Consider the following 26,983-nt stretch of genomic DNA (forward strand, 5'->3'; position numbering starts at 1 on the left):
CTGATTTAATTTAATTACTTGTAATCAGTCTATTCAGATTTCCTATTTGTGATTCAGTCTTACAAAGTTGTGTCTTTCTAAGAATTTATCCATTTCTTCCAGGTTTTCTATTTTTGTTTTGAATTTTTAAGCTAAAGTTTTAATTGAATTATACACCACTATTACCATATTACAGAATCTAAATATGACTATATGTTTACCATTACCACTAAGATTTACCCTACCATTTTATGACTTTTTATGTTAATTATCATTCTTTTACTTCCACTCAAAGAATTGCCTTTAGCATTTCTTACAAGTCAGGTTTGGTGGTAATGAACTCCCCAGGTTTTGCTTCTTTGGGAAAGTCTTTATCCCTCTTTTGTTTCTGAAGTACTGCTTTATCAAGTATAGAATTCTTGATTGACAGATATTTTTCTTTCAATATTTTGAATCATTCCATTCTCTCTCAGCCTAAAAAGTTTCTGTTAAGAAACCTGCAAATAATCTTGTGAGGAGGAGGGGAAGAAACTTCTTTTGTGCAAATTCTCTCTTTTCTCTGTTGCTCTTAACCCTTTTTAATTTTGTCTTTGACTTAATTATTTAATTATTATTAATTATTCAATTAATAATTTAATTATTGTCTTAGTGTGTACTCCTCTTGAGGTTCAACCTATATGGCATCTAATGAAGGTCTAACAAAGCTGAGATCTATTACTCTGGGAGAAATTCTCATGAACAAGAATATGGTTTCTCTGGTGTCTGAAGTAAGAGTAAATGGGCATTGAGTGAGTCTCTCTCCTGTGAGCTTTAATATATTCCCTTTGTTATATCAATTTTGACTACCTAAAGACACTTTTATGCAAACTTTCAAATTCTTTATCGAATTTTAAAGTTGAATTTATTACCTAAAAAACTTTTTAACATATAAGAAGTTACTCTAATCTCTAATTTTACATATTAGTTATATATTTAAAATATGTATTAACTAAAATAATCATTAACATATGAGGAGAGATTATAGTGTGTGTGTATAATGTAGTTATAAGCTATGTTAATAAGATCTGAACAGTGTAAGGGCATATAATTCCAAATGGTTATTTTGTTATACCTGGCATTATATGGTATGTCACCAATTTATCAGACTTTATAAAACCACTGTTTTAAAGAGTCTTGTGTTAGGTTGTGCAGGAGCACTTTAAAAAGGGGGAGGGAATTTTTTTTTTTTAATTTAAACTCAATTAGTCAATACCTCATTAGTTTCAGATGTAGAATTTAATAATTCATCAGTTGTGTATAACACCCAGTGCTCATCACATCATGTGCCCTCCTCGATGCCCATCAACCAGTTATCCCATCCCTCCACCTTTCCCCTCTAGCAACCTTGTTTATTTACTATAGTTAAGAGTCTTTCATGGTTTTTCTCCATCTCTGATGACTTTCCATTCAGTAAAGGTTGGCAGGGGGACTACCTAAAATAAAGTTAGTTCCCACAACTTTCCACAACATGGAGGTCACATGCTCTTCCCATTGATTATAGCACTATCTTCTACTCTTTATTTAGTAACTGTAATCCATGCTGTAAGAACTCATATGTCATCTTCTTTATAAAATCATCTTTCATACTGCCAGATGTAGTCATTTCCTTTTCTTAGGCTCACAATTATACTCAATTATACTTAATTAATTATATTAATTAATTATAATTAATATAATTAATTATACATAATCACCTCTATCAATTAGCAAGAAATCTTGAATTTTTTCTTTATGTGCTTATTTACTAATAACATTAGGAATAACATTTCTTCATACTCTTAAGAAAAGCTTAAGAGTTCTATAGCTACAGTAATAAATTAAAACTACAACTTACTTTTTAAGCCTCTTTAACCAATCAATTATAATTGTGGTGAATAATGCCCAGAACAAGTTTTAAACCTGTTTAATCAACCAGTGGTAGAGCTCAATTCTGGAAACATACTCCTGAAAACCAACCAATAGATGAGCGATCCTACTTTTGAAAGCTAGTTAATGAACAAAAGTCTCTCTATTAATACAAGTTTGAAGGCTAGTCAATCAACAACTTGTTTTTTCCTGAGGAACCATACCCTAAATCTTGTGTCACTTCACTTCTACGGCTAAAAGCCACTAATCACTAACTTGCATGTTGTGTAACATATTATCCCCAAATTAAAATCCTAAAACAGTATTTTTCTCACATAGTTTCTGAGACTTAGGAATTGGAATGGATTTTCTAGGTGGGTTAGGCCACGATCTCTCATGGGGTTGCTGTCCTCTGAAAGACTCTTTAAGAGACTCCTCTTACATGTTTCATTACTCATACAGACCTCAACTCTTCACTGGTTATAGGCAGATACCTTCAACTTATTAGCACAAAGACCTCAAGACCTCTCAACAGTTCTTTGAGTTCTTTGTGTGTTGTATTTTCTCATTTAAAAAAAAAAATTTTTGTTTTTTTTCAGTGTTCCAAGATTCATTGTTTACGCACCATACCTAGTGCTCCATGCAATACGTGCCCTCCTTAATACCCACCACCAGCGTTAACACATCCCCCACACCCCTCCCTTCCCAAACCCCCAGTTTGTTTCTCAGAGTCCACAGTCTCTCATGCTTTGTCTCCCCCTCCGATTTACCCCAGTTCACTATTCCTTTCCTTCTAATGTCCTCATGTTATTCCTTATGCTCCACAAGTAAGTGAAACCATATGATAATTACTTTCTCCGCTTGACTTACTTCAACAGTTCTGCTGAGACCGCTATCACATGGCAGCTGGTTTTCCGCAGAGAAGCTTATCTAAGAGAGAGCAAGGCCGGAGCCACAAAATCTTCCACAAAAACTTTTGGGACCTAGCCTCAGAGGTAAAATACTGTAAATTTGCTTGTATTCTGTTGATAACAAAGACCGGCCCTGATACAGTATGTATATTTCCACAAAAGCATGGATCATTATGTCCATCTTGGGGACTAGCTACCTCTCTTCCCCAAAACCCTATATTATAGCAATAGTCTGCTTTGCCCAGAAAGACTGTTCAACCAGCATAACTCTCCTTTACTTAGATGGACAACAAATTGAGCTTGGAATTTTTATTTCAGATATTGAGTGTTGCTGTCATCCTTTGCCATTTTTGAGATGTTCTCCCAAGACTTTTTTTTTTTTTTTTTTTTTTTGGAAGATTTTTCTTTGGTAGCTATTTGTTTGTCCCATAGACCAATAAAAGTGCTCACTGGGACTAACTGAGCCAAAACTCTGATAGTGCTTTGGATTTGCTAGAATGTGAACACTTCTAGGGGAGGGATTAGGCTTAAGTTATTTTTCAAGCTGTATTGTCAAGAACATAGTTGATACTCAGTTAATGCTTGTTGAATAAATGGATGCAGAATTCAGATATAGAAACATAATCCTAAAATTTTCATTTTAAAAGGTTGAGAAGTATTGAGTGGTAGATTATTGTAAATATGCAACTCACATTTCCTTTAGCTTATAGATCAGATGCCACATCTTAATTTCTTTCTCAAACACTTCCAACCTGCTTGATGAAACTGGATGGATGAGAGACATATCTCTGATTTGATCAATGAAGTCCAAGAAAAAATGGAATTCACATAGAATACATTCATTCCATTAAATGAGCAAGACCTAATTCATCATTCTAAAGTATTTGTAATAACCTGCCCACAGTTGAAGAACTTTCACCAGATATAATATAGCAATCATTTTTATCTTTCTGTGAATAATTTCTGTGAGTATATTAAATGTTGAAAGTTTTAACCAATGGAACCATCATCTAAAAATAAAATACCATTTTATTTTTCCACCAGCAATTACCCTTATGAAAGTAGAGTCACATAATTTGCCCTTAACAAAGAAAAACAAAGGGACACTAAATAACATATTGTGGAGATGCTGGCAGTTGAGAGTTGGTAAAAAGGGATATCAATGGGTATATACCCAGACAACTTTATAAGTCCAATTGAATATAATATATAGATTTTAGTGATATTATTCTCCTCAAGCAAGCAGGTAATCCATAGGTTAAGCAAGGCATTGAACTAACCAGAGTACATTTAAACTTATCCAAACCATAACAGACCATTTCCTCTACTTGCACATATATAAGTCATATAAAGTATATGAAGCTCACTTAAAATCAGGATTTGAGTTTTTCATTTTTCAATAATTAATCTTATAGAACACCCCTAAAGAACAGGTTCAAAAATTAATGTCTATATCCTAAATAAGTTAAGGATAATCAGGAATAATCAAGATACCAAATTTAAGAAGGCAAAATAAATTCTACCCATATCAATAATTAAAGGAAATATGGCCCCCCAAAAAGGAGAGATTGATGATGGACAGAAATACAAATACTGATATGTGTATTTTAAAGATTATTTATTTGAGGGGGAGAGAGAAAGCGGGGTTGGAGGGATAGAGGGAGAGACTCTTCAAGGAGACTCCCTGCTGAAAGCGGAACCCTATACAGGGCTTGATCTCAGGACCCATGAGATCATGACCTGAGCCAAAACCAAGAGCTGGATGCTTAACTGACTAAGGCATCCAGGTGCCCCCAACATGTGTATTTTAAAAGTTTAAAACAAGTGCAAAAGTATAAGCAGAACATGTAGAAGCTGGATTATATTCACAATAAATTCGATATATTGGATTATCTTATCTTCTGAGTCCCATCACTTAGAAGAAAGGAGAAAATTTGGGAAATATTTAGAGAGAAGTGTCAGAAGACATTAAGGATTAGAAAGAGGACTTCTGAGGAAAAATATTTTTAAAGGCCTATTACTGAAATAGATTCTTATTAATCTATACATAGCCTTAACTTTGTGGATAGTGAAAAAGTTACAACTGCAGTGAAGAATGTGTAAGAAAAGAGTCTTATATTGCAGAGTAGAAAGTTCTGAGAGAGATAATCATAAAAAAAAATCAGACCTGTCAAGGACAATTATGTAATTGCCAGGGTCTTTAAAGATGAGATTATCATTTGGTTAATGTACATCAGATCTTGCCTGAAGGCAGTGGAATAAACTGAATAGCATAAAAGATATTTTGTAATTTTATAATGGGTAACAAAACAGTGATTAGGACAGGAAATCAGTTCCAGATTAAGTATATAACTTAAATAACCATATGTTATAAGGGTAAGAAAAATTTACTATATGAAGGGCTGGAAATGATATATGCAAAAGAAGTAGTAGAACTAGAGGTCTTTGCTCATTATTCAGGATCTGAACTAATTAGAAACCTTATATTAATATAATAATATGGTTCCAGTTAAGAATGCACCATTGGATTGAGAAAGTAATTTAATCACTCATGTGTATTCTCTAAATGATTTTCTTAAAAGATAATGGCTAACCTACTCCTTTCAAGGTATTCCCATTAGAATTCCAGGAGTTCCTTAATATAATCTACAGCTTCCAGGGTGAAAATCCACGAAAGTCACAAAAACTTAATGAAGGTGAGAAACAAGTTCAGTGTATCTGTGACAGTCTTTAAGACCAGGGAACTGAAGGACAGACAACTCATAAGGGAAGGTAACAAAAGATACAAGCCTTCTAAAAGGCTTGTTACACTTATTTTCTGAAAATAAGTTTGACAAAACATATGTTCCTAGAGGAAAATGTAAAGCTTTTTTTTTTTTACTTCATTGATCTAAAAATATAAAATTATGATTCAGAAGAAATACTTTGTATATATTAACCAATTTGAATACATGACTTGTGCTTCATTCCAGTGAGATTCAAACCACTGTAATATGAATTATAGGGTGTAAAAACATGGATATAATGAATATTTTTAGAATATGTATGGTCCTAATACTACGTAATTTGTTAGCAACTCATGTCATTTATAGAGCATTCAGTAATTCTATTAACTACTCCTCAGTTCTTGCTGATGATACTTCTCTAAATCTACAGAGTGAAATCAATAAACAGGAGTGCTTACATTGTGGAGTATTATTAATGTTGGGACACATAATAAATTCTCAGAGCTATCTTCCCTAAAATGTTTCTAGTGGGGCAGATACTGAGTTTCAGAAGGCACTCCTGTAATAGACTAATCTTTCTCAAGGCAAATGCTGCAAAATATTTTGTCTATCAATTTAATAACAACTGTAATTCACAAAGATGCAAGACCTTGGTCCCTTACGAAAAAGGGAAAAGATAAGCATAAAACCTCAGAAGATGAGTCTTTAACTTACAACATAGTACCTCTTGCATATTTCCTTTATGTTTGTTTTATTTGTACCAAGTGTTCACAAATGGGCTATAAACAATGAACACAAATCTTTTAGAATGATATGGATCACACGGTGGTAATGTTCAGGTGGAAAATAGCAAAGAGAAGATAGATCGCAACCAGGGTCTTGATTCATCTTATAGAACCTAAAACTCTCAATTAACTTTTTCATAATTTTCCTTCTCTTTCGCTCCTCTTCTTCCTCTATGCTTCCTATCAGAAAACAGTACTTAAGTATGCCATTATATGCACTAGCCCCATGAGACTGCAGTAGATCTGTGGCTTTCCTTAGATAAGTTCTAAACTGCTGGTTTTAAAACTTAAAGAGAAATAATTTCTCAAAAATATTACCAAAATACAAATTTCACTATCTTGGTTCTTTAAATTTATGTTTTCAAGTTTACTTTTATAGCTTCATTGAAGTATAAATGAAAACTGCACATATTTAAAGTGTACAATTTGATGAATTTTGGCATAGACTTACTTACATGAAACCATCAGCACAGTGACAATAATAAACTTTTCTATCATCCCAAAATTTCATAACCCACCACATTACACTTATGTTCCCCCCATCTCAGGTATACACAGATTTGCTTCTGTTATAAGATTTAGTTTGCATTTTCTAGACTTTTATATAAATGGAATCATACTCTTGACCTCTTTCTTTTTTGTCTGATTTCTTTCATTCAGCATATTCTTTTGAGATTCAGCCATGTTGTTACCTGTTTCAATATGGTCAATAGTTTGTTCTTTTATATTGCTGAGTAAGAAGTATTCTGCAAGGGTGTATCACAATTTGTTTATCATTTCACCTGTAGATAGGCATTTGGGTTGTTTCTAGTTTGAGTCTTTTATTTAAAAATGGATCTATGAATATTCATGGACAAGTCTTTATATGGATTTATACTTTCTTTTGCCTTGGTTAAATATCTAGGAGTGGTATGGTGGGATCATAAAAGAGATATACATTTAATTTTTTAAGAAAATATCAAACTGGGTGTGGTGCATAAACAATAAATTCTGTTTTTATGCCAGTACCATGCTGTCTTAGTGATCACAGCTTTGTAGTAAAGCTGGAAAGAACCAAGATGCCCTTCAATGGATGAATGGATAAGGAAGATGTGGTCCATATACACCATGGAGTATTATGCCTCCATCAGAAAGGATGAATACCCAACTTTTGTAGCAACATGGACAGGACTGGAAGAGATTATGCTGAGTGAAATAAGTCAAGCAGAGAAAGTCAATTATCATATGGTTTCACTTATTTGTGGAGCATAACAAATAGCATGGAGGACAAGGGGAGATGGAGAGGAGAAGGGAGTTGAGGGAAATTGGAAGGGGAGGTGAACTATTAGAGACTATGGACTCTGAAAAACAATCTGAGGGTTTGAAGGGGCAGGGGTGGGAGGTTGGGGGATCCAGGTGGTGGGTATTGGAGAGGGCATGGATTGCATGGAGCACTGGGTGTGGTGCAAAAATAATGAATACTGTTACACTGAAAAAATAAAAAATTAAAAAAAAATAAAAAATAAAACTGGGGAAAAAAAAAAAAGCTTGAAATCTGGTAATGTGATGCCCCCAGTTTTATTTTTGTTTTTCAACATTTCCTTAGCGATTTGGGGTCTCTTCTGATTCCATACAAATTTTTGGATTATTTGCTCCAGCTCTTTGAAAAATACCAGTGGTATTTTGATCAGAATGGCATTAAAAGTATAGATTGCTCTAGGCAGTATAGACATTTTAACAATGTTTATTCTTCCGATCCAAGAGCATGGAATGGTCTTCCATCTTTTTGTGTCTTCTTCAATTTCTTTCATGAGTGTTCTGTAGTTCCTCCAGTAGAGTTCTAACTTTACCTCTTTGGTTAGGTTTATTCCCAGGTATCTTATGGTTCTTGGTGCTATAGTAAATGGAATTGATTCTCTAATTTCCCTTTCTATATTTTCATTGTTAGTGTATAAGAAAGCCACTGATTTCTGTACTTTGACTTTGTATCCTGCCACGCTGCTGAATTGCTGTATGAGTTCTAGTAGTTTTGGGGTGGAGTCTTTTGGGTTTTCCATATAAAGAATCATGTCATCTGCGAAGAGAGAGGTTTGACTTATTCATTGCCAATTTGGATACCTTTTATTTCTCTTTGTTGTCTGATTGCTGTTGCTAGGACTTCTAATACTATGTTGAACAAGAGTGGTCAGAGTGGGCACCCTTGTCGTGTTCTTGATATCAATGGGAAGTCTGCAAGCTTTTTCCCATTGAGGATGATATTTGCTGTGGGTCTTTCATAGATAGATTTTATAAAGTTCAGGAATGTTCCCTCTATCCCTATACTTTGAAGCGTTTTAATCAGGAACGGATGCTTTACTACAAAGCTATGATCACCAAGACAGCATGGTACTGGCATAAAAACAGACACATAGACCAGTGGAACAGAGTAAACAGCCCAGATATGGACCCTCAACTCTACAATCAAATAATCTTCAACAAAACAGGAAAAAATATACAGTGGAAAAAAGACAGTCTCTTCAATAAATGGTGCTGGGAAAACTGAACATCTATATGTAGAAGAATGAAACTCAACCATCCTCTTACACCGTATACAAAGATAAACTCAAAATGGATAAAAGACCTCAATGTGAGATAGGAATCCATCAGGATCCTAGAGGAGAACATAGGCAGTAACCTCTTCGATATCAGCCACAGCAACTTCTTTTAAGATATGTCTCCAAAGGCAAAGGAAACAAAAGCGAAGATGAATTTTTGGGACTTCATCAAGATCAAAAACTTCTGCACAGCAAAGGAAACAGTCAACAAAACAAAGAGGCAACCAACAGAATGGGAGAAGATATTTGCAAGTGACAGTACAGACAAAAGGTTGATATCCAGGATCTATAAAGAACTCCTCAAACTCAACACACACAAAACAGATAACCATGTCAAAAAATGGGCAGAAGATATGAACAGACACTTACCCAATGAAGACATACAAATGGCTATCAGACACATGAAAAAATGTTCACCATCACTAGCCATCAGGGAGATTCAAATTAAAACCATATTGAGATACCACCTTACACCAGTTAGAATGGCCAAAATTAGCAAGACAGGTAACAACATGTGTTGGAGAGGATGTGGAGAAAGGGGAACCCTCTTACACTGTTGGTGGGAATGCAAGTTGGTGCAGCCACTTTGGAAAACAGTGTGGAGATTCCTCAAGAAATTAAAAATAGAGCTTCCGTATGACCCTGCAATTGCACTACTGGGTATTTACCCCAAAGATACAGAGGTAGTGAAAAGAAGGGCCATCTGTACCCCAATGTTTATAGCAGCAATGGCCACGGTTGCAAACTGTGGAAAGAACCAAGATGCCCTTCAACAGACGAATGGATAAGGAAGATGTGGTCCATATACACTATGGAGTATTATGCCTCCATCAGAAAGGATGAATACCCAACTTTTGTAGCAACATGGATGGGACTGGAAGAGATTATGTTGAGTGAAATAAGTCAAGCAGAGAGAGTCAATTATCATATGGTTTCACTTATTTGTGGAGCATAACAAATAGCATGGAGGACAAGGGGAGATGGAGAGGAGAAGGTAGTTGAGGGAAATTGGAGGGGAAGGTGAACCATGAGAGACTATGGACTCTGAAAAATAATCTGAGGGTTTTGAAGGAGCGGGGGGTGGGAGGTTGGGGGAACCAGGTGGTGGGTATTGTAGAGGGCACGGATTGCATGGAGCACTGGGTATAGTGCAAAAACAATGAATACTGTTACTCTGAAGAGAAATAAAAAATTTAAAAAAAAATATTAAATTCTGGTACATTGAATAGAAATTTAAAAAATTAAAAATTAAAAAAATATTCCATTGTTATAAAGTTACTTTGACAAATCTCCTTTCTCTCACTATATCTCATTTCTCTCTGTATATGTGAGGTATACCTGGAATTTGGTACATTTGTGTTTAGGTGTGTATAGTGATTTGTTGCTCTTTTTCTTCATATTTTTCTGTATTGATTTATTTCAAATTATGGAATTTGTATCATTTCAATAAACTATAAATTCATTATTATTTAAAAAAAAGAAAATATCAAACTATTTTGCAAAACGTTTTGACCATTTTACATTTGCACTGGCAGAATATTAGTGTTAAAGTTGCCACCCATCCCTGTCAGCACTTGGTGTGTTCAATTTTTAATTTTAGCCATTTAGTAAGTTCTTAGCCCATTGTGTTTAATTTACATTCCCCTAATGAGTAATAATAATGCACATCTTCTGGACTTGTTTGCCATTCACATAAATTCTTTTCTCTTTTTATCTTGTGTTTATTTCTAAAATTTTACTTACAGTAAAATTCACTCTTTTGGTATACAGTTCATTTCAACTAATTTTTAGAGTCATATAACCACTATCATGATCAAGAAACAAAATAATTCCATCACTCTATGAAGTCCCTCATGCTGCCTTTTGGTAACCAAACCCTCCTACAATAAGCCCTGCAAATTACTGGACTGATCTCTCCTTATAGTTTTGCTTTTTCCAAAATGTCATTTAAATAGAATCTATATATAACCTATGAATTAGCTTCTTTCACTTAACATGATGCATCTGAAATTCATGTTGTTGTGTGTGTCAAAAGTTCAATCCATTTTATAGCTGGAAATACTTCACTGTGTACATGTAACAAATTTTTTTTTATCTACTCACCAGTTGAAGAATATTTATGTTGTTTCCAGCTTTTGGCAATTAACCCTTTCTTTTATTAAAGATTTTATTTATCTATTTGACAGACAGAGATCACAAGTAGGCAGAGAAGCAGGCAGAGAGAGCAGGGGAGGCAGGCTCTCTGCTCAGCAGAGATGCGGGGCTCGATCCCAGGACCCTGGGATCATGACCTGAGCCAAAGGCAGAGTCTTTAACTCACTGAGCCACCCAGGCACCCTCAGCTTTTGGCAATTAGAACTAAAACAACTATATACACTTACACATAAGTTTTTGGTCAACAAACAATTTCATTTCTCTTGGGTAATTACCCAGAGTAAGGTGGCTGGGTCTATGGTTAGAGTAACTTAACTTTATAAGAAAGCACCAAAATATTTAGAAATTGATTGCATCATTTTGCATTTCCAGCAGTAATGAATGAGTGTTTTAGTTGCTCTACATCCTTGCCAGACTTGGTGCTGTCATATTTTCTAATTTCATTTTAGTCTTTCTAATAGGTGAATATTCCCATTGTAGCTTTAATTTATATTTCCCTAATGACTAATGATGTTGATCATCTTTTCATGTCCTTATTTACCATCTGTATATCTTCTTAGTCTATTTGGTTTTGCCAAAATACAAAGTTAATTCATAGAAGGAGAGTCATTTCAACAAATAGCACTAGCACATCTGGGTATCAACATACTAAATTAAAAAAACAATACAAAAACCAAGTACAAAACAAAAACAAAAACAAAACAAAAAGCCAAGGAAAAAGAATAACTCAGGATAGATTTTTATACTGATATATAAAACCCAAAAGTATAAAATTTCTAGAAAAAAACCTTGTGACTAGAAGTCTGACCAATATATCTTGGCTATCACAATAAAAACATAAAGAATACAAGGGTATTTCCCTGATGCTGAGTGATGTTGAACACTTTTTCATGTGTCTCTTGGCCATTTGGATGTCTTTTTTGCAGAAATGTCTGCTCATGTCTTCTGCCCATTTCTTGATTGGATTATTTGTTCTTTGGGTGTTGAGTGTGATAAGTTCTGAATATTTTGGATGCTAGCCCTTTATCTGATATGTCATTTGCAAATATCTTTTCTCATTCTGTTGGGTTTTTTGTTTTTTTTTTTTTAATTTTGTTGACTGTTTCCTTTGCTGCACAAAAGCTTTGTATCAGGAAAATACAAACCAAAACCACAGTGAGATATCACCTCACACCAGTTAATTTTAGCCAGTTAATTTTAGCCAGTCAGAAATGATAGGTGTTGGTGAGGATGCAGAGAAAGGGGAACCCTCCTACATTGTTGGTGGGAAGGCAAACTAGTGCAGCCACTCTGGAAAACAGTATGGAGGTTCCTCAAAAACGAACTTTCAAAAAGTTGAAAATAGAGCTGTCCTACAACCCAGCAATCGACTACTGGGTATACCCTAAAGATATAAATATAGTGATCTCAAGGGGCATGTGCACCCCAATGTTCATAGCAGCAATGTCCACAATAAGAAAACTATGGAAAGAGTCTGGATGTCCATCAATAGATGAATGGATAAAGAAGATGTGGTATATATATATATACAATGGAATATTATGAAGCTATCAAAAAAATAACACAAATCTTGCCATTTGCAATGATGTGGATAGAATTAGAAGGTAGTATGCTAAGTAAAAAACGTCAATCAGAGAAAGACAATTATTATATGGTCTCTCAGATATGAGGAATTTGAGAGACAGGGCAAGGGTGGAGGGAAGGGAGGGAAAAATCTAACAAGATGGGACTGGAGAGGGAGACAAACCATAAGAGACTCTTAATCTCAGGAAACAAACTGAAGGTTGCTGGAGGGGGGTGGGAGGAATAGGGTGGCTGAGTGATGGATACTGGGGAGGGTATATGCTATGGTGAGTGCTGTGAATTGTGTAAGACTGATGATTCATAGACCTGTACCCCTGAAACAAATAATACATTATATATTAATAAATTAAAAAATATGAGGGTAAACTAGATTTCATCAAAATTAAAAACCTCTCTTCAAAAGGCATTATAAAAAGACAGAAAAGACAAGACACAAACTAGGAGAAAATATTTTCAAAGAATATATGTTAAAGGGTTTCTATTCAGAATATCTGACAGACTTTTTAACACTGACAAATAAAAAATATATATTAAAAAATGGTCAATGGGGCGCCTGGGTGGCTCAGTGGGTTAAGCCGCTGCCTTCGGCTCAGGTCATGATCCCAGGTGCTGGGTTCAAGCCCCACATCGGGCTCTCTGCTCAGCAGGGAGCCTGCTTCCTCCTCTCTCTCTGCCTGCCTCTCTGCCTACTTGTGATTTCTCTCTGTCAAATAAATAAATAAAATCTTAAAAAAAAAATGGTCAAGATTTGAACAGATACTTCACCAGCAATGACATACAATGACAAATACATGAAAACATCATCTACTAGAAAAATGTAAATGAAAACCACAATGGAATATCAATACATATTAGAAAGACTAAAATTAGAAAAACTGATTAAACCAAGTACTGATGTAGCTGTGGAGTGTATGCAGCTCTCAGATCTCTCCTGATGGGGAATATGAAATAACTGAACTACTTTGGAAAACAGGTTAGTTAAGACAAATGCAAGCATTTGTCTAGACACAGACCTGTGCAGGAATGTTCATGGGAACTTTCCTTATATTATCATGTTTTTGAAAGTAACACAAATGTCCATCATCGGTGAATGAAAAAACACAGTATGTTTCCACTATTCTCGAGGAGGCACCAAAGTGTAAAATAACCACTTTTTAAGCTACAGGCATAGTACTTAACAACTGAAATGAATATTCTATAGGGCCTATGTATTACCCTATATTATCTAAGTGACAAATAAGAGTCCTAAAAAGGATCATTTCTTCTTTTTTTAAAAGTTTTTTTAAATTAACATATAATGTATTATTTGTTTCAGAGGTACAGGTCTGTGATTCATCAGTCTTACACAATTCACAGCACTCACCACAGCATATACCCTCCCCAATGTTCATAACCCAGCCACCCTATCCCTCCCACCCCCAACCCTCCAACAACCCTCAGTCTGTTTCCTAAGATTAAGGGTCATTTCTTCTATATTATAAAAAGAAATAATAAGATTCAGCATCTTACCTATATATCTGTATCCTTCTTCCCCATTTACTATGGGTCTCAGCCAAGTTGACCTAAGTCGTATATTATTATGCACGTGGGCACCTTGAGGAGGATAGAGTGTAAATAACATTTCAATTGCATTGTACTTCTTGATGAGTTCAGAATATTTCTCATGGTCTGTAAAAAAAAAATATTAAAAAAATTTTAAATTTTAGACATTTTTGTCTAATGTGTTTCTTGTAAGTGAGGTAAATTAAAACTATTTACTAATTCGAATGCTAATGGCTATGTTGATAGTGTGGGGGGCGGGTTTAGCCCAAGGTACTTCACCAACAATCTTACTTTTCAGATAATTCCTAGCAAAAATTAAGGAGTAAGTATTTTACAAATATCATCTTTAAACACTGTAAGTTTAAAGAAGTATAGTTAATAGGTATAGTAAAAAGTAGGGAGGCCAATGAACAGCATCCATATTACACATAACATGACATTTTTTACTTGCCATTAAACAATGAAAGCAAATTAATCTGACAAAAAATGTTGACTAAACATAAAGTTCTCCAAAGTGGAATGACTGAATTACTATTTCTAGGTTATGATCTGTAGGAAAATATAATGATACGTATACAAATACTTATATACCACTTAATGTATAGGAATTTTTCCAAGGGCTTTTAAACAGTAATACAGTTAATTTTCATCGAACATCTGTAAGGCATATCCTATTATTATTTCCATTTTATATAAAGAATTTGAGACCCAGAGAAATTAAAGAACTTGCCTAAATCTTGCAGTCTATAAATGATGCAATTAGGCTTTGGATTATCTAAGAAAACTCTGATTTGTTAAAAAAAAAATTGTCAACCAAACATAAAGTACATTAACTAGTAAATGAAGAAACTAGAATTCAAAAGTTATTTGAACTACAGAGTGAAAAAATCATTGGTTTTGACCCCGGGCCTCCACTTTGCAACTTCAGTTTTTGGTTGATAAGCCATTGCCCAAAATTCAATAAGACAACTCCTGAGCAATGAATTCAAAGAGACTCTACCGAGAAACATTTCAAAGAAAAAAGAAATACTGATGTAAATCTTCATTTATAACCCTGTTACATTTTTGTTCTTTCTTTCCTGATTTCCTTCCTTTCTTCTTATATTCCTTTATTTTGTTAAATAGTATATTTTGGGTACAGTAAGTATAAAGCAGTATGACATAATGCTTACATGATTAAGAAAGGAGATTTGTTGGTGGGCTGTGTGCCAGGTATCAATCTATTACCTCACTCCTCATCCACCTTTTACTGTCCTGCTTGTAAGACTAGAACACTTCTTTGCCATAAGACACAATTTTAAGCATCTTCCATAGAAAACCACAAAGTGAAATAGACAATGAAGGGCTCTTCCTGTTTTTGGGTAGTTCTTTCTGTTAGCTCTCACAGTGCACAGTACCCAGCAGTGTAGGGCAATTTCTGGGGGGTGTCTTCTGGAACCACCCCCCACCACACTCACACTGGGAGCTTTCCACTAAGTTTATGGTGCAGCACTTTCCACACTGTGACACCTCCCTATGGATAGTTCCCCAAGAACTCCAGAAAGTGACTTTCTTATGAGTTCCTCTAGCCTGCTATCTCAGTGAACTTCTCTGCTATTCACTGGGCCAGAGCTATGCCCTCTCCAAGATGTGCTTCCATGGTGGGGGGTGGGAGGGGTAGAAGGTATTCTTTAAAATTTGTTCTTTCCAGGACACCTGGGTGGCTCAGTCAGTTAAGTGTCTGCTCTCAGCTCAGGTCATGATCCCAGGGTCCTGGGATCAAGTTCTACATCAGGCTCCTTGCTCAGTGAAGAGCCTGCTACTCCCTCTGACTACTCTGCCTGTCACTCCCCCGCCTGAGCTTGCTCTCTCTCTCTCTCTCTCTCTGACAAATAAATAAATAAATAAAAATCTTAAAAAAAATTTTTTTATTCTTTTCCTTGGGTGCTCTGCCTCAGACCTAGGAGTACCTGCCACTACCTATACATGTACTTCTCAATTTTTTAGAGTTATTTTTACCCCTTAGTAGTAGATCATAATTAATATTTCTTTACATTAAATTCTTCCTGCTCAAATTACTGTGTACTTTCTATTTCCTAATTGGACCCCAGCTGATATAGACAGACCTGGGCCTTAATGTTCAAATCACCATTAACAAGGTGTGAAATATTAGTCAAATCAGTTTACCTTCAGGTGATAATATTTGTCTCATAAAATTGTTGCTAGGATAATCCTAACATTTAGGTGATATAAGATATATAAAGCATTTATATGGCATCATGTCTTTATGTACTAGATGAATGTGTTATCAATTTTCATCTAGTACTATTTCAGTAATAACAGAAATGATGACAGAGTCAAAAAATAATAAATAATATGTATTGCGTCTTTCAGTTATACACATATTAGGGACTTTTCTGCCTCCTTTTAAAAGGGAGAGTTCAAAATTCCTCAGTGAAGCACCTATTTTAGATGCGTGATATCTGTGTCAACACCCGCAAACATCATCTGTCAAGAGCAGAGAGGAAGCTGGAACTATTATAAAGCAGTGCTGAAGAGTGAACATACTCTATTTTTTTCATTCAGTCGTACTTCTTCCAGAAGTTGAGAGGGGAGCTCCTCAGGCAGGGTGTGACTTCCTGAGTTGTAAGGGAGGCTAGGGATACAGCATTGTATCATGAGAAATCACGCAGCAAATAAAATGCAATGCTGAAGTTTTCCATGATGGACAAGATAAGGAAACAATATAGATCAGAGTTTCTTTCTTTGAAATCATAAAGAAAATTAAAGTAAGAAAAACGAGCAATAATTATAGCTAGTGAGCATGAAAAGATAGAATTACCCTTGAGGTTTCTCCCCTCCCCAACATTTGTATCTTTCTAACCCCTTTAGTTTAAAAAAGGATGTTTAATAATGTTATTTGATAGGATTATGCTTACTAGTTTCAATAAAGTACTGTATTATGCATAAAAACAAATGTTTCTAATTTCAGGCAAAATAAATGCCTTAAACTAAAATCTCTATGGCAGTAAACGTAGAACTGCCACTTTTTCTTACTGGTATATCCTGATTAAAGGATTTCTTACTGGTATATCCTTGATTAAAGACTAAGCAGAAACACAAGTCAGTGGAATGTTGCATTTGCTAGGATAGTAAGACATGGTGCTAATTCTAACAGCAGACTCACATTGAAGGTTTCTAGCTCAGAGTCCTGCTAATGTCACCATTTGCCATCAGTAACACAAATGGAGGCTTGGATCTTATACAAACAAGGCATTATGATTTTTGAATGATTGCACCTTCCTTCATAATATCAAAGATGATTACAAATAAACACTTTTAATTTTAGAAAACATATAGCTTATAAAACATGTTCTCTTTCTATTTTATTACATATGTCATCCCAAGATGAAAATAGGAATTTAACTACTGTTGCTGATATTGATAATTTTTGTTATTTATGGAGCAACTTCCTTTCACTGCACTGCTGAGCCAATACTGCCATACTGGATTCAGATGTAGTAATACTTTTCTCAGAACTCACAATAAGAGTTCTTATTTACCTCTTCCTCCCCAAGCTGTATGTTCAGTAAAAATCTGAAGATCTTCCATGTATGTATTCTAGATCTGGTTCTGTGGCAAAAGCCCACACGAAATTTCTCTATTGCTCCCAGGTCACCAAGTAGTTAATTGTCTTCATTAGAGATAGCAGTGGTTTATAGCAGAGGCTGTTGAGCTGAACTGCCTGGGTATGAATCTGGATCCGCCATTTATGAGCTGTGTGACCTGAAGCAAGTTATCTAACCTCATTCCAGTTCAGTATCATAGTAAAACTGTCCACATTATAGTGCTGTTATGAAGACTACAAGGGTTAATGTAAGTAAAGTCTTTAGAAGAGTATCTAGTCTTTAGAAGAACACCTAGTCAATAGCCAGTATTATTTAAGCATTAGTTATTACTATTATTATGATGACCTTCATTTAACAGATGCTGGTACAGCCTCTATCCTATTTAGATAATGATAGCAGTTCCTGTCTCTTCTTCCATCTTGCTTGCTTGTGGGTGGATGGAAGAAAGGTCAGTTGTCTTGAAGCCATTGCCTTTTCTGATCACTCCTACATTATTTTGGATGCTCTATGGGTCAGTGGTTCCTACTCGATAGTGATCAGAAGTTTTTGTTAATTGGTCATTTGTGGGCTACTAATTGGCATTATGGTGTTCTTCCTTGTCATTATTATTAACAACATTTTGTTGGATTTACAGATTTACAGATATTGAAGGCACCATCAATTTACACAGCACTAAGAAATATAAAGGACTAGAAATTTAACTATGGCATACCATTGATTATAAGACATAGGTTAATTTCGGCAACACTAAAATATGAAAGTATGCATCTAGAGTTAACAAAATGTGGCAAAATCAAGCAACCTAGCTACTTAATTGAGAACTCCACTTAGGTAACAAATAAGCATCTCAAAGTTCTATATGCCAAAACATGTCCTGTGCCAGGGTTTCTTGTCTCAGTAAATAACATTTATCTCTTTTTTTCCTTTCATGTAGATAAAACTGTTTTCTTTTTAAGTATATAGCTTAATGCGTTTAGCAAATGTTAATATAAAGCAAATATCAAGATATAGAGCATTGTCATCACCCCAGAAAGATTCCTGATACCCATTTCTAGTTAATCTCCCACCCCTTCAAAGTCAACTGTCATTCTCCCATCCATCTTTATAGCTTTATTCTTTTTTTTAATTCAATTAGCCAATACATCATTTGTTTCAGAGGTAGTGTTCAACAATTCATCAGTTGCATATAACACCCAGTGATCATCTCATCACATGCCTTCCTTAATGCCCATCACCCAGTTACTACATCTCCTCCCATACCATCCCTTTAGCAACCCTCAGTTTGTTTCCCATAGTTAAGAGTCTCTCATGCTTTGTCTTCCTCTCTGATTTCTTCCCATTCAGTTTTCCCTCCCTTTCCTTATGGTCCTCTTTACTGTTTCTCATATTCCACATATGAGTAAAAACATATGATAATTGTCTTTCTCTGATTGACTTATTTCACTTAGCATAATACCCTCCAGTTCCATCCACATCAATGTAAAGTGTAAGTATTCATCATTTCTGATGGCTGAGTAATATTCCATTGTATGTATATATACCAAATCCTCTTTATCTATTCATCTGTCGATGGACATCTGGGCTCCTTCCACAGTTTGGCTATTGTGGAACTAGCATCTATCTAATGGTAAACTCTAGAAAAAATTATCACCTATATTGACACAAACAACTTAGTCTCCTAAATAGTCTTCTTGCCCTTCCAATCTTATCTCTAAACACAGCCACAATAATATTTTTAAAATGTATTTTTATACATTTTCTTATTCAATGGTTCCCTGATGCTCTTAAAATAATGTTGGCTCTTTACTATGTCCTAAAAGATTCTGAACATTCTGCCACTTCCTCCACCTCAAACAACCTTGGCTTTCTTTCAGTTTCATAAATAAACCTTGATTCCTCCTGTTTCAGAACCTTCCCACAAGATGTTCTACCTGCCTGTCATGTTCCCCTCTCCTTCCCTCCATTACCTCAGTAATTTCTATACCTCCTTCACATCTCTCCCAAGAGTCTCCTGTGACCTTCACCAAACTAGATCAATATAAGATCCCAGAGTTATTGTTCTCTGCATGTTTTTTCCATTATGCTTACTGACATTCGTAATTATATCATTTGTATTATTATTTGATTAAAATAAGACTTTTAGCTTGAGACAGACAAGGTCCATGACTGTTTGCTGACCCACTTACTGTATCTCCTATCACTAGGAGTGTTTCAGACTTACAAAGGATCAATAAAAGGTTTCTAAATTAAATAAATAAAACAATAACTGATAGTATTTTGAGGGAGCTTAGTATGTGGATGGTGGTATACTAATAAACAAGTTATATACATTCGCTAATTTCATCCTAAAAGCACATGTTTAAATTGCTGACAATCCTGTGAGTCTCATATCATCATACTTAGATCACATCTTCAGTTACTGAGGCAGAGGGAGGGTGCAGAGCATTTTCATGGCTTCACAGCTAGTTAATAGTGAAGCCAGGATCTACTCTTCATTGTCTCACTTCAAAGCCTATCCTTTTAATGAGGATGCCAGACTGCTTTAAACACAGGGTTCTTGGTATCATGAGACTTGTTAGTTGCTTCATGAGTTGCTAGGCACCTGGTAGCCTCTCCCCTTGAAGTTTTCTTCTCATCTTTCCAACTCTTTAGTTGTCCTAGCATAATCTGCTCATCAGCACTATGACTTCTCTCTCAGAACCAACAGTTCATAGCTCTTTCCAGGCAGTTTTCTAATGTTCTTCTCACAAGAACTTATTTTGTAGAGGCTACTGATGATCTCTCAGGCCAACACTGTATTCATCAACTAATTAAAACCCTTTTAGTTTGCTAAGGATGTAAACTAGCATAAAATCCCAGTGTGACCTCCATAGCCTCCTCCAGTATTCTCCTGCCTCTCAAATAAGTGAGGTTCCTTATGTTAAATATTTATTCTAGATGGTGAATTTTCAGAGAACTCCAAGATGCTCCTCCCTTCCTCTCCCAAACAGGGCAGTGTTATTGAGAGCTCACTGCTTCCCTCTTGCTGAGCTTGAATCTGAATAGTTAAGGCAGTTGTTCCCAGATCTGTACACAGTAATTTAGTAAGATATTTAGTAAGCTATAAATGGGATCTTACTAATTGAATTTATTTGTGTTTGGCAAATATTCTGGTTTCATGATTATTTTAACATTAATTCATGGTCTTAAAAGCATCATGTATTCATGATAGGAAACATTGGAAATACAAAAAAGGATAAGGAATAATTAATTATTACTTTCAGTATTTGCCAGCTCTAATCCCATGGGCATAGTTTTTATTCTCTCACAACCTCAGAGACCACAATAGAGCATAAGTAGTTAGTAGGGTGCTTAGTGGCAGATCACTCCTAGATCAAATAAATATTAAAATATTTATATTAAAAATAATAAGCTTAGCAGACTTTAAAAAATACAATATTAAATTTTAAATTGGTAAAAGGCAAACTATTTAAGTAATCTGAAGAGAAACCAAAGAATAGCCCAAATATCCATTAAGTGATGAATGGATAAAGAGGTTGTAGTATGTATAAACATACACACACACACACACACACAAATGGACTTTTACTCAACTATCAAAAAGAATGAAATCTTGCCATTTGCAATGACATGGATAGAACTAGACGGTATTATCCTAAGTGTAATAAGTCAGTCAGAGAAAGACAATTATCATGTGATTTCAGTCATACATAGAATTTAAGAAACAAAACAGGTGAATATAGGGGAAAGGAAGGAAAAATAAAATAAGATGAAATAGTGAAAAAGTCAGACCATTACAGACTCTTAACTATAGGAAACAAACTGAGGGTTGCTGAAGGGAAGATGGCTGGGGGAGGGGGCATTAAGGAGGACTTCTGAAGTAATGAGCACGGGGTGTTATATGCATCTGATGAATCACTAAATTCTACCTCTGAAAGTAATAATACAGTATATGTTAATATTTTTTAAAGATTTTATTTATTCATTTGACAGAGAGAGAGCACAAGTAGTCAGAGCGGCAGGCAGAGAGAGAAGCAGGCTCTCTGCTGAGCAGGAAGCCTGATGTGGGGCTCACTTCCAGGACCCTGGGATCATGACCTGAGCTGAAAGCAGCCATTTAACTAACTGAGCTACCCAGGTGCTCTATGTTAGTATTTTTTAAGAAGTAAGAGTGATAAAAAGAAAGACCATCTATTATCATAATTTTCTCTTTCTGGAATTATTATTAAAGGATATTTTAGCACAATCTCAGATGAAAGAACAGTATTTATACTGAATGATGAGAACCTTGAGCTTCTAGGATTTTTGAAGGTGTCAATTTTTTTCCTAATGGGCCTGTCCTCAATACAAATCCCAGTACAGACTCAATATTTAAATAGGACATGTGTGTAAATTGTTAGTACAAGACCAGTTTTAAGTGTATCAGGGAGAGTTAGAGGGCTAACAAAGCTTCACTAGTGACCCTCAGTTACTAAACCAGAATGGCAGACCTGGTTATTGGAGTCAATGATTAACATGTATTTACAAGTATGGGTAGAAATAGCTTATCCTTTACCTTTGCCCAGTAGCTACACTACTATGTAACTCAATTTATTACCAAGGTAAAAATATACTCTAAATCCTTCCTTCAAACACAAAGTTCATAAGCTAAAAGCAATGGTGATAGTGGAGGTTTTCTTCCATTGTGAGCATTATGCTCTCATTAAAATGCTAATTTATCTCTCATGTGCCACTGACAAGTCATGGGAAGCTTCAGTATGGGGTTATCAAATAAGAGTTTAAACTAGCAGTGGAATCATCTACAACCCACTGTAAGTGACCAATTGCTAAATGTTGTACATTTAATATTCTGTCACTGCCACAGCACTTCTGTTGCTTTCATTTTCTTTGACTTGAAATAAAAGAATGTCATACTTTTCTGTCATGCCATTTTTATCTAAGCTTTTCTATTTATTAGTAAATCCATGAGAAGGATACCAACTTATCAGTGGAAAAATTGTCTTGAGCAAGGGAAATGAATCTAAAGCATCCCCATTCTTAAATTAATGAAACTTTCTTAAATTTAACTTCCTTTAAGAAAGACAAGATCTTAATGATTGTTAATGAAGGAGCAAAACATTAAGATTCAAAACCAAAGGCCAAAATGGTTTAAGGCAGTTAGACAATATGCCACTGGATGATATAACCAGTAAATATAAATGCAAGGGCAGTTGATTTTTCATATCATAGTTAAATACTTGGCATGTATCAATTAAAAATTTGTTAAAGTCTAGGCAAATATTAATTTAAAAATTGCTGAAATATAACAAGTATTACTTTTAAATCTTTTAAAATTTACTTTTAAATCTCCTCTGTTCATGAAAACAGGTGTATATTGTCAATTTGCCAGAATGTTCTTTACTATATAATTTAAAGGTTAAATATAAGAAAACTGTGGCCTTGATATATATATCTTTATGAATCCAATAAAATTTCTACTGTAGAATAGAAAATTACGGAATTGCAGCCATTGGATTACTCAATAATTAAAGTACAGTTATTTCAAAAGGTTCACTTCCACAGCAGAACATAGAAAGTTCCTAAGGAAATATCCTAACATTTTAATTTTATTTCCATTGTATTTTTACATTTTGGACTTAAAAGCAAATTCAATATATTTTCAAATAATTGATAAAGAAAGCTAAAAGACTTTTCCTTTTTTTGTCTTCATGAAATTTAGATTGAAAACACAGATCCTATTAGCATACATAAATTATATAGCTACATAAAACAATACATAACTTTGGTTAATAATTCCAATAGAAATATAAGACTTCCTTATGAGGGACATTTTATTTCTTCTAGAACTCTATGTAAAAAAAAAAAAAATGGTATGTTAAAACCTAAAATAAATTGCTAAAGAAAAGCTCAATGATAGATTTGTGTTTAAAAAAAAAAAAAGCATTGCTGTTATTAAACAACAAAGAGTAAGGTAACTTCACATCTAAAAACCTGAAAAAAATAATAACATTAAAAAAAAGCATATTTAAAAATTAAAACCTAAGGTGGAACAAACCTTTTTTAAAGGTTTATTTATTTATTTGAGAAAGAGAGAGGGAGACAGATTATGAGCAGGTGGAGGGGCAGAAGGACAAGCAGACTCCCTGTTGAGCAAGAAGCCCTATTCATGGCTCAATCTGAGACCCTGAGATCCTGACCTGTGCTGAAGTCAAATGCTTAACCAACTGAGCCACCCAGGTTCCCCAAGTAGGAGTAAAGATTTAAGTTGGGATTGGTATAGATCAAGTAAAATGTAAATTATTTTAATTGATGTTGAAAAGGTACTTAATATAACTAAAAATAATGCTTTTCATAAAAACATCTAGTAAATTTGGAAGAAAATACTTAAAACAAGCATTAGCAGTACATAATAACAAAATTAATGAAAAAACAAAAATGTCCATCATTATCATTATTATCTAATGTCTTGAAAGTTCTAGCCAATGCAGAAGTCAAGAAAAAGATATCATAAAGTCACATCCTAAATGATAGATGCATAATAGTGAAAAGTATCATTATTTTCAGGGGAGCAATTACATAGTCATAAAACTCAACAAGATCAGATGAAATCTATTATAATCTTCAGAAAATATGGCTATAGGTTATAAAATAAACATACAATAATTAATAGTCATAAGAAAAACTTGCTAGAATACATAATAGACGAAGAATATGATTCAACAGTTTTTAAAAATGACCAAACAGCTGGAAAAAAAAGCCTATGAGTGTGTCCTTGTGGGTGACTGTCTATATACTAGAAGTCATGCAAACATTGCCGCTATATGATTGGGGTATTCTGGTTAATTTTAAGTATTCTATTCTAAAAATATGCCTTTATGGCACCTGGGAGGCTCAATGGGTTAAGCCTTTGCCTTCGGCTCAGGTCATGATCCCAGGGTCCTGGGATTGAGCCCTGCATCAGGCTCTCTGCTCAGCAGGGAGCCTGCTTCCCCTCTCTCTCTGCCTGCCTCTCTGCCTACTTCTGATCGCTCCCAAATAAATAAAAATCTTAAAAAAAATAGAAATAAAAAAAATAAAAATATGCCTTTAATTTTTCTCTGAAGGTTTGACTCTCAGGATGACCAGATTAAATCCATTAACATTACTCTATTCTGACAAAAGACAAACAATCCTCTCACTTTAATCTGAATATTCTTACTTTGAAAGAACACAACAGTGCAAAAACTCTTAAAACTTAAGAGCACAGTAGCAGTTTTATTTATTTATTTTTAAAGATTTTATTTATTTATTTGACAGACAGAGATCACAAGCAGGCAGAGAGGCAGGCAGAGAGAGAGAGAGGAGGAAGCAGGCTCCCTGCGGAGCAGAGAGCCCGATGCGGGGCTCAATTCCAGGACCCTGGGATCGTGACCTGAGCCGAAGGCAGAGGCTTTAACCCACTGAGCCACCCAGGCGCCCCCAGTAGCAGTTTTATTGAACTCATCATACATAATTCGAAATATTTCTTTTTACTTTCTTGATAAGAATATTTTAATTAAAAAATTAACTCTTAAGTTGGAAGCATAGAAACTCCAAATAAGTATGTCACCTTAAATTGTTAATAAAAAAATAATTAATAATTAACTAAATTAAATATTAATTACCCAGTCCTCTTCTTCTTCTTTCTTTTTTAAAAGATTTGAGAGAGCATGCATGTGTGTGTGCATGTACAAGGGGGAGGGGCAAAGGGAGAGAGAGAGAATCTCCAGCAGACTCCCTACTGAACAGGGAACCTAATTTGGAGTACAATCTCACCATCCTGAGATCATGACCTGAGTCAAAATCAAGAGTTGGACACTTGATCAACTGAGCTACCCAGGCACCCCAAAACATTTTTAGTATAACAAAATAGAAATATATCTTTAGTGAAACATTAAAATTCCCAAAACCTCTAATAAATTTCAAGAATATTTGACAGAAGAAATGAAATTCAGACCTAAATTAGAATATCTAGAGCTGATAAAAACTCCTTCAGATATTGGACTGGAAGGAAGAATCATGGTCCTCCATGACATTTTGAGGGAGTGACAAGACCTATCTGTGTAGATGAACATAGGAGAAGCAGAAAAAGTAACAGAGATACCCAGTTCCATTCCACACCTAGAACGATGCAGAGGTGGTACCAAAGGAAGAAAGATTAATGTCTGTCTTACGTGCATAGTTCATTCACCCCGTCCCAATGCCCCTTAGGTCACAATCACTGATAGCATCAAGTCAAAGTCCAAAAATCTCATCAGCTGAAAAGTCCCAAATCTTATCATCAAAATCATCTAAATATGATATGGGTGATACTCAGTATAATCCATTTTGGGAATAATTCCTCTCCATGTATAGACCTCTGAAATTTAAGAACACATTGTCTGCTCCTAAACTACGATGGTAAAACAAGCACAAGGTAACAGCTAAGACATTTCCATTCTAAAGAGAGAAAATGGTATTTGTTAGAAACACTGAAAATATTTTCAAAAATTATAAGATGCATTTTTAAGATTGGGAGATGTTTGAGATAAGTAAAAGGAAACTTAATTTTCTCATTTTATTGGTAGGATGTCAATAGATGGTTTTGCTAAATTAGGAAATACCACAAGTATTTAAATTTGTTAAATTATTCTTTAAAGGACCAAAACCAATGCAGAATTATCTCTGATAAAGCTAAACTCCCAAATGATAACAAAAATGTATTTTATCCAGACACACTGCTGCCTCTAACAATTTAGACGTTTGGTTACCAATGAAAAGGGGAAAGACCACACATCTATGTATTTAACTGTCTTTCTCCATTCTCCAAATTAATTAAAGGCATTTGGAAAGAAACGCTCATGAGATACTTTTCCTGTAGATACTTAAATAGCACACTTTTTCTATCATTTAGACTTCTATCATTTTATTCTGTTTTCTAGATCAAAGTAAACATTTATCAATCAGGTTATCTAATAACTGTATTTAGAAGAAAAGCTCTACGATGTTTAGATAGTTTTCTGACATTTGAAATAGGAAAAGCAGCAAAATTCCAGTGTTTTGTTCATCTTGTTTCTTGGAAATATAAGACAACTTGAATTATTTCCCCTTGGGTTTTTCCAAAAGAGCAAAATTAATTACTTGAATAAAGATAAGCATATTACATAATTTATAAATGTGTATGCAATTCACTGTCCTGTATTTAATTTCTTTCATAGGATAATAAGCTTAAAGGATAAA

At 34.6% G+C, this 26,983-nt stretch overlaps 1 protein-coding gene across 4 annotated transcripts in view; it reads right to left on the reverse strand.

Moving 5' to 3' along the window:
• Nucleotides 1-26,983, reverse strand: part of IQCM (IQ motif containing M) — a 486,594-nt gene that overhangs the window by 73,724 nt on the left and 385,887 nt on the right. For all 4 annotated transcript variants that reach the window (XM_047717609.1, XM_047717608.1, XM_047717606.1 and 1 more), the window contains one exon: nt 14,106-14,264. In XM_047717609.1, coding sequence (XP_047573565.1) covers nt 14,106-14,264 — 159 coding nt within the window. The remainder of the gene's footprint in view (nt 1-14,105; nt 14,265-26,983) is intronic.

The sequence above is a fragment of the Lutra lutra genome, chromosome 2 (genome assembly GCF_902655055.1).
Source record: "Lutra lutra chromosome 2, mLutLut1.2, whole genome shotgun sequence".
NCBI lineage: Eukaryota > Metazoa > Chordata > Mammalia > Carnivora > Mustelidae > Lutra > Lutra lutra.